Source organism: Glandiceps talaboti, chromosome 21 (assembly GCF_964340395.1).
Source record: "Glandiceps talaboti chromosome 21, keGlaTala1.1, whole genome shotgun sequence".
Classification (NCBI taxonomy): domain Eukaryota; kingdom Metazoa; phylum Hemichordata; class Enteropneusta; family Spengelidae; genus Glandiceps; species Glandiceps talaboti.
In genome coordinates, this window is record NC_135569.1 from 6,095,655 (window position 1) to 6,107,994 (window position 12,340).

The following is a 12,340-nucleotide window of genomic DNA, read 5'->3' on the forward strand; positions in this document are numbered from 1 at the left end:
TCTTTTTAGTCACTAAGAAATCAATAATTTATATTAAATACAAATTTCTGTGCAAAAAAACTGGCAAGAAATCTTTCTCTCTCTCCTTCCCTCCCCCATCCTCCCTCCTCTCTCTCTCTCTCTCTCTCTCTCTCAGCTCTCTCTCTCTCAGCTCTCTCTCTCTCTCTCTCTCTCTCTCTCTCAGCTCTCTCTCTCTCTCTCAGCTCTCTCTCTCTCTCTCTCTCTCTCTCTCTCTCTCTCTCTCTCTCTCTCTCTCTCTCCTTTAAATATACATAACACATGTCAACAACTTACAACTTTATAGATTAAGTTGGATGCTTAACATTGCTAGAAAAACAAAACTGGAAGTAAGATATCACCCTACCTCTAAACAAAGTTCATGAAAAGAAACTGATAGCCATTAAATGCAATAACAATACTGGCATACATCTGCTGCAAAACTCTCTAAAAACACCAACTCCCAATGTAAAACTTGCTTAGTACCGTTACTTTCATCTTTTTTGAGTGCTACCAACCACCCCTTTTTTCTGTCAGTTTGTACTATTTTTTTTCTCCTTTTGTATACATAAAATAAACTTAATACAAAAATGAATAATTTCAACACATTTAATGCACTTCATTTGCGGTTACAAACCCCCTATTCCCCCCTCATTTACATACTGTGCAATAACAAATTACAAAGCTTTTTTTTTTTTTTTTTTTTTTTTGGGGGGGGGGGGGGGTTTCAAATCATAAAGAATCCCATTGCATTTTGGGGTAAAAAAAAGTCCATTACTTGTCATCTCTGTGTCTACATGTACTGTAATTATGAGAGTTACTTAGTTTGAGTATATTTTGAGTTTGTTGAATAAACAAAGATTACTCCAACTACAGAGAAAGCACACTATGTGGGGAGAGTAGAACTTGAGGAGATGGGTAAGAGTTTGATAAAGAAAGTTTAAGTTTTTTGACCAAAAATCTATTTTTTTACCCAAAACCCACATGTCTGATGCAATCATTTTCATTTGAACAATTTCCCAACTAGACACCAGAAGTAACATGACCACCAAATATCAAAGCAATTGGTCCAGCATTTTTTGACTTTAAGTTGTTTACACACACACACACACACACACACACACACACACACACAGACAGACAGACAGACAGACACACACACACACACACACACTGACAGACAGACAGACACACACACACACACACACACACACACACACACACACAGACTATCTGACAGACACTTTGCCATGCCTACTACTACATCATTTTTAGCACAACTGAACTGAAGGTTCAGTAGTGCTAAAAATGATGTAGTAGTAGGCAGGCCAGGAAACAGTGGACATTTGTCACACAAAAATTGTATATTTGTGTGTTCAAATACTGAAACACTACAAATGTCATCATTTTCCCAATGATACCACAGATCCACATGTACAGAAATCACGTTGTATTTCTTCAGCAAGGGCAGCACAGTTGGATTCTTCAAGTGCCTTTAGGATCCATTCTATTTTCACTGATTCCGAACCAACTTCACATTTCCATTTTAATAGACATTGGTAGATTATTTCAATTTGGCCATGCTTACTGTAATCACACTGAATATCTTGTATTCTTGCATTATGGAGTGGTTGTGATAGGTTCCGTAGGAAGGCCAAATAATACAATCTATTGATGAAATGTGCTATATGAATGAAAACATTTTCAAGGGATTTATCTGTAAACAACCAAAGTGAGAAATAGTAGGATAAGATATAGATCTCAAATATAACTTATGCAGAATCAATACAACATGAAACCGCATTACACCATGCATACGTCAAAAATATGGAATTTATACCCTGGTCATTCTACGTCACGACAATGTGCGTCTATGCCACTGGTTCAGCTGTGTTCGAAATATGAGTCAAAATGTTCAAAATTGCCATTACTTTCCCTGAGTTTTCTTTGATATTACCAGTAGTTACTGGCGGTGGTACAGTTATGTTATTCTCCAATGTTTTTTGTCATTCAGATGGAAAATATTCATGAATTGAGGATTTCATCCATACTTGTCAAACAACAAAAACCCATTACATCACTCATATTTTCCATGTCTGAATGAAGAAAAATACTGGGGAATAACATCTCAAAATGTTACCTGGCGTGACAAAAATCTTACGAACACTGTGACATTTCATTTTACCAACCAACAGTGCTACATTTCATCATCTGACTTAACAAAAATCATATTGACAGTTCTATATTTATCTTCTGGCTCAACAAACATCTTACCAACAGAGATTTGACAAGCAAGATGATAAGATGTAGCAATATATGGTAATTTTCGCTTGTAATATAAAGTATGACACGATCTCTTCACTTACCATTCTTTAGTATCCATACAATAGAGGTTTCAGGTTTTCCAATCTTTTTCTTGAATTCTATTTAGACAAAAATAAAAGACAAGGAAAAGCAATGAGGATTGATGAAATACATCTGAATAACAATGAAATGATCATGGGCATTACACATTAGAGAATGATAATTTCAGACCACCTTGGGTTGACCCTATTTTGTTTTCTGTTTGTCATTACCTGACAGACCCAAATTTTTAGCTCCGACATCAATTTTTTCCGCCCACCCTTAATATTTTCAGGAGTAGCCCCCTCTCTGGCAAGAATAAATAAGTGTCTGGACTGTCAATGTCATCTACAGTCTATGGTGGTGATGACAGTTCACGAACACAGCAACATTTTCTTTCACGATTCAAGTAGGGCCTCAGAGAACATGCCCATTGCATAGAGAAGTTGGGAAAGGGCTTATTACCAGGAATCCAATGAAAAGAAGATATAGAGGAGGAAAAGAGGAGGCAGAGAAACATGAAGATGATTTTAATTTTTTTTCCTTTTAAAAAAAAAAAAATTGATTGACATCGTTGCTATGGAAAGTAATGAGAAACATTTTTAAAAATAGGGTCACCCTTACAGAATGATCAATATCCATCTAAAATTGTCCGCTGAACATGACAGTTGCAGAAATACAAAACAAATAATTTCGTGCAAGTTCCTAGCAATTCCTGAATCTGGGTCTTATGAATTCAGAAATAATGTCATGCATAGGCTTTTGTCAAAAGAACAGGTGATTTGCTGTTGTACAAATTATGGGTATTCCAGCTATATTTCTGTCAATTATGTACAATTGTCTGTACATCAGGGGGAAAAATTGTAGGCTTTTGCATGGTAGAGATGGGAACACACATACAGGGTGGGGTTGGGAGTAACACTCCTCAACACTGCTCATGCAGCTTATAAAGTACCAAAAATCATCATCATCACCGTACATAGCTTACCTTTAGAACTTGATTTTCGACGTCTGGTCAAATCTTGTGAATTTCTGGATTGGCTGGCTTTGTTTTGACAAGGTATATGTACATCAGGATTTGATAGTTCTGCTGCTGTCAAAATAATTGGTATGCTTAAAGTTCTGGTAGCTTTCAATTTTATACTTTGTATGCTGATTCATGCTGATGTACTTTTGAGATGTGTCCTTATAATGTATATACAGATAGAAAACTTCTAATTTTCTTTATATGACAATTAATTAATCCATTCCTGTCTTGAGTTGTTGTTCATAACTTGGCTATAATTTTTTTTTCATATTTGGGCATTCATTAAATTAAGCCAATGCATGCTCATGGACCAACTTCAGGGTCTATGGTATGCTTTTTTAGGTGTTGTTTGTCGCACACAGCCTATTGTAAAGCGCCAGTGAGCATCATTGATGGATACTAGTCGCTATATAAATCTCTTTATTTCTTTATTTTATTTATTTGTAGTTGAGTACATCACCTTTTGTGGTTACTTTCCCATGATATTCTGATATCAATGTTTTTATGTTGAATGTCTTTCTATCATTTCATGTTCTCTCCATTCTTACAGTTACAGAGAAAGTTTGCAAACTAAAGTATTTTTACACATGAAAACAAGAGCATGTTTAACTTCAGAGAGATAGCCTCACCTGGCTCACGGAATGTATTAGTACTTCCGATGATAGCTTCATTAGCATTGCCTTGAATGTTTGCAATTGCTGATTTTGTGTGTGTGTGACTGCTAGTTTCATTTTTACAAAGTCTCTGGCAGCGTTTCCATTTGAACAGAATCGCAAATCCAATTACTAGCAATATAGCAGAAACTACAGCAGTAGTTATCCCAATGTTACGAAGTGTTACAAAATGGCTTGAAGTATAATTTTGTAATGGATAATCTATTTAAAAGAAGAAAAAAAAGGAATATTATTACATATGTCCCAGAGATTACTTGCACTCTTGTGTGTGCATACTAGTAAGTGGTATTTACACTGCAGTACAATACCGAAAACATTGTTGCATACATGCATGTAAATGATATGCAAATGAGGTTGCAACCATTTGCTATACACGAAAGTGTATGGAAATTTGCTGTTTCAGATAAACATATGTAATAATAACAGAACCCCATTCCGTGTGAGTTCCAGTGTGGGTACTCAGGAGTATTTGCCCTCATCATAAATGCTTTTAAATACTTGCAGACTTTTCTGCTGAACTTTCACTAACTATGGTTATGAAAGTATGGACGCAGAGAACTCTGCACGTACTCGTGTAAATGTATGCCACACTTGCATTCACATGTCATGGGGTTCTGTCATATTATATATCAGCTGATTCAGAAGTAAAAATATAATTGGTTCAGGAGAGTACAATAAATCCTTACTTCCAATGTGATCGTAGCAATTGACTCATAGTAATTATCTACTATCCAATTATGTAATTACAAAAGCTAATATTTTTGCACAACTCGATACACTTGCAAGCTCTTCAACTCAGATAAAGATACTAATATTATACAAGTACATCAGTTAAGTCAATGTATCATTCTGATTAGACGAGAGAACTCATGAAGCCATGATAAAATATATATATACCCGTAGTAAAATGGTCAGGAAATTTGAGGATAATATTTCTTATACACAACCTGTCTGGCTGGACATGTAGTTGACCACTAAGCACACTGATGATGTCTGAGTGACACAGACGAAAGCTATGTGGTCATTTAAAAACTAGATTCCAAAAAAGGACACTTTAAATTCATCACTAATCTATTACTTTATAAAATAGTGTCAAGTATTTCCTATCTACCAGCATTACATATTTGGTCAGTGATCTCCAGTCTTTCCTCTATGATCATATTTATAGCACAATATTTCTTGCTTTCTTGATTGTATATGGTTGTGTGTTTGTGTTTGGGGGTGGGGTGGCAATGGGTATCAGGTATTTGCAAAATTACAGCAAGGGCAAACTATGAACATGATAACAGATTAATAATAGTAATTTACATCTAAAGTTTCAAACATAAGATGTAAGACTCGATTTTCCTTACCTTCTACATTGTGAACTTCATTTTTTGAAGTTTCATCTCGATTGTCAACTTTACTCAACATTACTCCTGTACTGAGACTGCTAAGTTTTTTTTTTTCATTCAATAAAGTATCTGGCTGTGAATTAACATCTAGAATTGGAGTTGGCTCCATTGATTGGGTTTGACTGGGATCCTCTGATATGGTGATTCTTCTTTCTATTTCTGGCTCATTGCTTGCTGCTGGCACTCTGACATTTGATAGCTCAGCCTGGATTGGAACCGTTGGTGCATTATCATGTGGCAGCATCTCTGATTTTGTAGTACTACCAGTAGTATCAATTTTTAGCTCAAGGGTTTCCGGTATATCTATTGAAAGGTCAGTAGAGGCGACTGATACATTCAATGCTGTGGTGCTAGTGTCACTTTCTTGGCCATTCTTTGCTATTTGTTCATCTACTTCCAACATCTCAGTTTGGCTTGAAAGATCTTGGTTTGTTGCAGATATTGCTGTCACCAAATTCTTAATTTGTGTTGAAACATCTGTGCTCACTACTGTTGTAGTTTTGGTCAACAAAGACACCAAACGCAAATACTAAAAGTGAACATAGGAGAAATGAATTGAGTTACTGTAACAGTACATTGAGTTACTGTAACAGTATTCAATTTTTAAAAAATTGTTTCCAGTATTTGTCGCTTTTGCTGCCTTTCGCATATATATTCAATTGTTGTATTCAGTTTAGTTTATTTGGCTTTTACTTTGCTTTCCTTAATACTGTAATCTGTGAAGCACATCTGTTTAACATGATTGTATAAATCAATTCATTTTCATCTACATTTGGTGTAATTATATCATTTCTTTGTTTTTTTTTATGCCTCAAATATATCTATTTACCACTCTAGTGCTCCTTTCCTCACTGAAAATTAATAAAATCAACTGTTTTACAGCTCTGTTTCTCAAACCTAATTTTAATCCTAATCTGAAGAGGGCCTCTATGACTTATAAACTGAATTTTGGATATATTCTTAAAAGCTTTATACCTGAGCTGTAGGTTTCTCAGTAGCTGTTAAATCATCAGAGCCACAACATTTACTATCTTTGCCAACATTTGGAGGAACATCCGTAGATGTAAACTGCAAGGAAACAGTCTCTGCTTTCTTTGATTCTGTAGTTGCAGGAATGTTAAGATCTGTAATAGAGAAATGAAAGCATTACAAAAATGAATATTTAAAACCAAACAGTGGGGTAAATGTTTATAGTCTGTTAGAGCTACTAATAACTGGGACGTACTGAAAAAAAAGGCTTTTTCCAAACTATATACAAACATAATTTGTGAATAACAAACTCAAAACAGTTGAAGATTATGAGACTAAAACAATATCTCAAGGCACTGATGCCAGTCTAGGTGACATAGAATGACCTACATGTAGGTATAAATCCCACATTTTTTGTTTGATCACATTCAACTTGGCTTGAGTGTATAACGTAGTATACATTACTATGTCCTGGACATTCTTGACAATACCTTTACTAGTGTAAATTAATTATGTACACTTACCTATTGTCTCTGTCATAGCAACATGAGTGGTAGTTATAAGACAGACATTGTCACGTTTCTTGTTCCCTTTCTTCTTAATCTTTCCAGGACATACAGTATGTAGTTGACAAGTCCTACTCAGAGATTCTTTTGGATTAAAAGTTCCCTTTGGACATGATGTACACCTTGTATTTCTAACAGGGGATCCTGTGACAATAAGAATATTGCTGATTTACGAATGCATTATTTGAAGCACCTAGGAGTTTATATGAATATTTATGTACTGCTATTGCATAATTATGCATGTCTGCTGACTCCCATGAGACAAGGCATTCCATGGAAAGGGCTGCCACAAAACAATAGATGACACAAAAGTTTCAACAGGGTTTATGGCAAAGTATGTGATATAATATCATGCATTGATGTGCCACAACCCAAAGTTTATGAAAATGACTTTATATCGATCATGGACTAAAATTACCACTGAGATATGCTCCTCACTACCACATGACCTGCTGACATATATCTTTTTGTTTTGGGTTGATACACTCAATAAATGAAGTCACTTAAATATGCCATCTTCCAGTTGCTGAAGTTCCAGCCATTTCTCAGGTGAGAACCACAAGAGGGTGCACCAGATTTGTGAGTGCTGACATTTATGTCATCACCACTCATGATTGTCTGAAGCAGCTGCAGATAAATGCATGTTCTTAAAAGAGAATTACAATATAGTGGTATGTTTTGATTACTGGTAGTCACTAATAAAATAGTATTGTGGGAACAACATGGAGAATGAGTGTTAAGTTTGTGTCTGCTGTCTTTACAATACTCCTGGACCACTATTCTTGCCCTCACTTCCTGTCACCAACTGGCTAGTGACCAGCACTCCTAATAGCCAAACCATGAAAACTTTTGTCTTTCCTAGAACCGAAATATGGCCATTGTATGGTTGTGTAATATATTTTACATTTAGATGTCAGTTACTTTTTGTGTAGTAACTATTATGCATACCTAGGCTACCAATTTAAATATGACAGAACCCCATGATTCGTGAAGGCAAGTGTGGCATACTAGTACGCTGTGTATTTGCATGAATGTTTGTAGTGTTCTCTGTGGCTGTACTTTCATGAGGACAGTGAGTGAAAGTGCAGCAGAAAATACTATCCGCAAGTGCAAATAATCCTGTGTACCCCACACTGGCATTCACACAGCTTGGGATTCTGTTATTATTACATATGTTTATCCAAAAAAGCAAACTGTCGTAAAAATAGCACTATGCAGCCATGTCACACGCTTTCATGTACAAGGAAGAATTGTGCCTTCATTTGCGTATCATTTGCATATAGGTACTGCACTGCAGTGCAAATACCTCTAGTATGCATGTACCGATGCAACTAATCTCTGGTACATATGTAATATTTAAATTGGTATGTATGAAGTACACAATTTGAACATGACAAAGAGGACTTATTTTCATTGACGTTGCAAGCCTCACCTCTCCTATGCACCATTTCTCCAGGTTGACATTTGGTATATGGTGTACATGTATCACCAGCATAATATGTCCTATCTGCACATATGCACTCCCTGGCTGTTGTTGGGCTACATTCCTTCTTAACCTGTATTTATAACATGTACAGTATACCGTGCATGAGACAAGCTGAACAAATAAATATGGAATATATACTCTGGTCTTTCTATGTCATGACAACGTGTCTATGTCACTGGTTCTGCTGTGTTTGAAATATGAGTCAAAGTATTCAAAATTGCCATTACTTTCCCCTAATTTTGCTTTGATATTACTGGTGCTGATACAATTATGTTATTCTCCAATATTTTTCTTCACTGATTCGGAAGCAAGATACTGGTACTATACTATCTACATCCCTGTGACGGCATCATAATATCTTTTGAACTGTAATTGCCATTCACACTGTTAAAAGTATACAGCAGTGACCATGGCAGGCTCTTGAAAGTATTTACCAATTCTCGGTACCTGCAACAGCTTTTTTTACCTCATGCTAGAGGGTCAAAATAGAACAAGATGATTGACTTGTTCTCAAGCATGCCTATAGTAATGCATGTGAAGTGCGTGGAGCGGAAGTTGTGGTGTTGACCAAGAAATCGACTATTCATTATTTTTATGATGTGCCTAGGCAGTAATATATTCTATTGCAGGTACTGAGAATGGAAAACACAACCAAACTATAACAATGCATACACACTGCTGACAGAATATATGGTTGTCTATTTGAAATGGAACCTTGCATCAACTAACATATATAGTAAATATAGCAGTTACATGCAGAAAATGCAAAAATATGACCATACAAATAAATGAAAAAAATAAACCCACACGACACATTTAACATCACCAATATCTCACAAAAAATGCTATAAAAACAAGTAACCAATATCCTCATTGCTACATACCATCCCATAGTTCCTTAATTGTTGCATAAAAGAAACAAGTATCAACATTGTTAATAACTAATTGTTAGCGAAAGAATTTAGAATTTGATAATCATATCACAATCGGTAATAATCTCTGCTGCCTTAATTGATTCTAAACAATTTCTGACATGAATTGTTGTTCATGAGAAACAGTGTGCCATCTAAAGCCAATTTGACGCACCCACTGCACACAATTTCTAGTGACACCAACATTTCGTGTTCCCCTATCTCTTACTATGTGGTGACTCACAAGAAATGCCAGTTTTTCTCATTTTGACTCACAACAACAAAATTTGGCTATCATTTAGAGAGCACACCGATGAGAAGTACTTGTAAAATAAATAGAGAAGAGACATTTTGTTTGTTTGTTTGTTTCTAACATTCATACATATCAAATTGAACTTTTGCAAACAAGTCAGATGTCAACGGCTTGCTGCATTCCCCATTCAAAGTGCCTAGTTTCAGTGTCTAGGGCACTTAGAACATCACCACAGAGACAGAGGGTGATATAAACTTCCTGGAACCTGTGACCTCTGTCACAGTGGGTCCATCTATGGACAAAGACTACAGTGTGCAGTCAAAAATTTCAGTGCAATTACTAAGTCTGTTTGGTATAAAAGTTCAATTTGATACTATGGTTTACCAAACTGAAAAAACAGTATTCCAGTTACAGCTAGTTCAGTTTTCATTGGTGTCTAGGGTCATAGAGTTCATGTACTAGAATGCATTACAGAAATATAGGTGTGATTAAAGTGAAGATTACTCACTCTTTGATGTTTTCTGTCACACCTCTCTGAGCAATACTGACAGCGAGGGCAATGGTTGAAGTATTTCATATAAAAACCAACTGGACATTGCTCACACCTATAGGAGAGCAAACAGAGTACATAATACATACAACAAAGAGAGTGATACACCTTCAGAAGTTCATCATATGTACTCAAAACTGTATTGGATCTCTTTGTCCCAATTTCAACATGTTGCACAATCAACTCATCCAAATTTCTGTTTTGCTGAAAAACAATTTTTTCAAATGTAGTAAAATATTAATACTACTACTACTACTACTACTACTACTAATAATAATAAATTAATGGCACAAGTTACAATATGCCTTCCACAATGGATATTGGGATCATAGCTCTGTATGATTATCATTCCTGGTATAGACCTATACTGGCACAATAGCCCTGTCTATAAATTCTTCAACATAACTTCTTCAACTCCTGGGGAGCAAACAATAAGCCTCATCGGCACACAACTTCTGGCTGACCACAGACCCCCCTCCTTCCCTCCCTACTCTCCAATACACAAAGACTTACTTGGGTTTTTCTTGATCTGCTGTGCATGTAGCCATCATACTTTCCCCAGGTCTACACAATGGACAGTTAATGCCATATTTATTGTTATATTTGGGTATAGCTGGTGTGTCTTTATAGGTAGGTACATAACACGAAGACCGATCAATTTGTGCATTTCCAATATTCTATTTTTAAGGTGTTACAATGAGAAACATGAAATTAAGTATGTGTGCCCTAATAGATTACTACCGTACGCAAGTTTGTGTTTTTATAATTGATTGTTGTCGCCTACACAGTTACATCTCTATTTAGCGGTCTGAGGTTACACGGAGGTAGGCAAAACACTGCACATTGTACTGTTATTTATAACGTCTGTCACGTCACGTCAGGTCACTTCACTCGCTAGGTGCATGTAAACATGAACGGCCCAGTGGTCACGTCGAATTCCTCCGGCCATTGCAATACAAGAAAAGACAAAGTAATTTTCTATTAATTAACATTGCCTTTACAAACATTACAAACAGTGAGAACTGGCACATTACCATGGTAACGTTCCTTGTTTACGGGATCTCCGACTCCATGTTGTTGTTGTTTTTTTGAGAACGGACGTGATACGTTAACTGGCGGCTTATGGTTGCACCAAACTTATAACTCAGTTACTTATGATTACTGATTAGCTGATTGCTAAGATCGGTGTACTTGACTTAATACACCATAGACCGTGTTGGGTCTATGCTTACACTTGGTTGTTGTTTTTTTATGACACAGTTTGGGCTGTACTATTGCACTGTCTGTCTTTAAATTCGGTTCGTCTCATGTCGCCGCCATGTTGAATGAGCGTGATAAAAATGATACACTTTCTCGTCTCATATACGTTAAAAAAAAACGAAATTACAAAATTCAACTTACCTGTACGATCCCAAGTATTAGCCCTATAAGAAGAATACGGGTACAAAACTTAGTGTTTGCCATAATGCAAACAATCGGAAAGAAATACACGACTCGAACGTTTGCTATGAACTTCAGACAGCAGACCAGACGGTGACGAAATAGTCGTATTTCATACACTCCTCCACACACGGATGACACATTATTATAATTTCGGGGAATACCAGTTTGGACCAGGTTGGTCGTTCCATTATCATACGCGCTGCAAACCACAGCTCGTGTATCTTTGAAAATTTAGCATCAATCAATCTTTCAAAGATAGACCATTTAGCTCTGACTGAATTAATGTTTTTCTTATCAATAAGTGAATAACACCTAATGTCTAAAATTCTAGAAATTAGCAAATTAGTACACCAGTCGCGTTCATGAAACGAACGTAAATTCTAATCTCTCCGCACAAAAATAAAAAACTTAAAAAAGATAATCATACTATGATAGATATATAGTTAAATTCTGTATGGACTACCACCATGCAATAAAAACTGCTACCATTGTACCAATATTCGCGTTATCTAAACTCTAAAGTGTAGAACAATCCAGTGAGGAACGGCTAGTGCAGTGCCACCAGGTTGGTATGGTGTGGTACTAGACATTCTGATAAATTTACTACCCCCACTATCCGTGCTGCCAAGAACCCCGACTCCTTCAAAAATTACTACAAAAAGTAAACTTTCAAGACCTTCAACCAGAGCTCACCATAAACTGTAAACATTCCGAACAGTACATCAAT

At 36.1% G+C, this 12,340-nt stretch overlaps 1 protein-coding gene across 1 annotated transcript; it reads right to left on the reverse strand.

The window, feature by feature from the left end:
- Positions 1–1,277: 1,277 nt before the first annotated feature.
- Positions 1,278–11,685, reverse strand: LOC144451383 (uncharacterized). The gene is made up of 11 exons (XM_078142209.1): positions 11,572–11,685; positions 10,684–10,847; positions 10,129–10,225; positions 8,403–8,526; positions 6,929–7,114; positions 6,411–6,559; positions 5,394–5,964; positions 3,997–4,242; positions 3,329–3,430; positions 2,364–2,420; positions 1,278–1,714 (listed from the first exon to the last, which is right to left on the reverse strand). Exons 1-11 carry the CDS (start codon positions 11,632–11,634, stop codon positions 1,401–1,403), a joined length of 2,073 nt encoding a protein of 690 aa, XP_077998335.1. The 5' UTR covers positions 11,635–11,685; the 3' UTR covers positions 1,278–1,400.
- Positions 11,686–12,340: the final 655 nt, after the last annotated feature.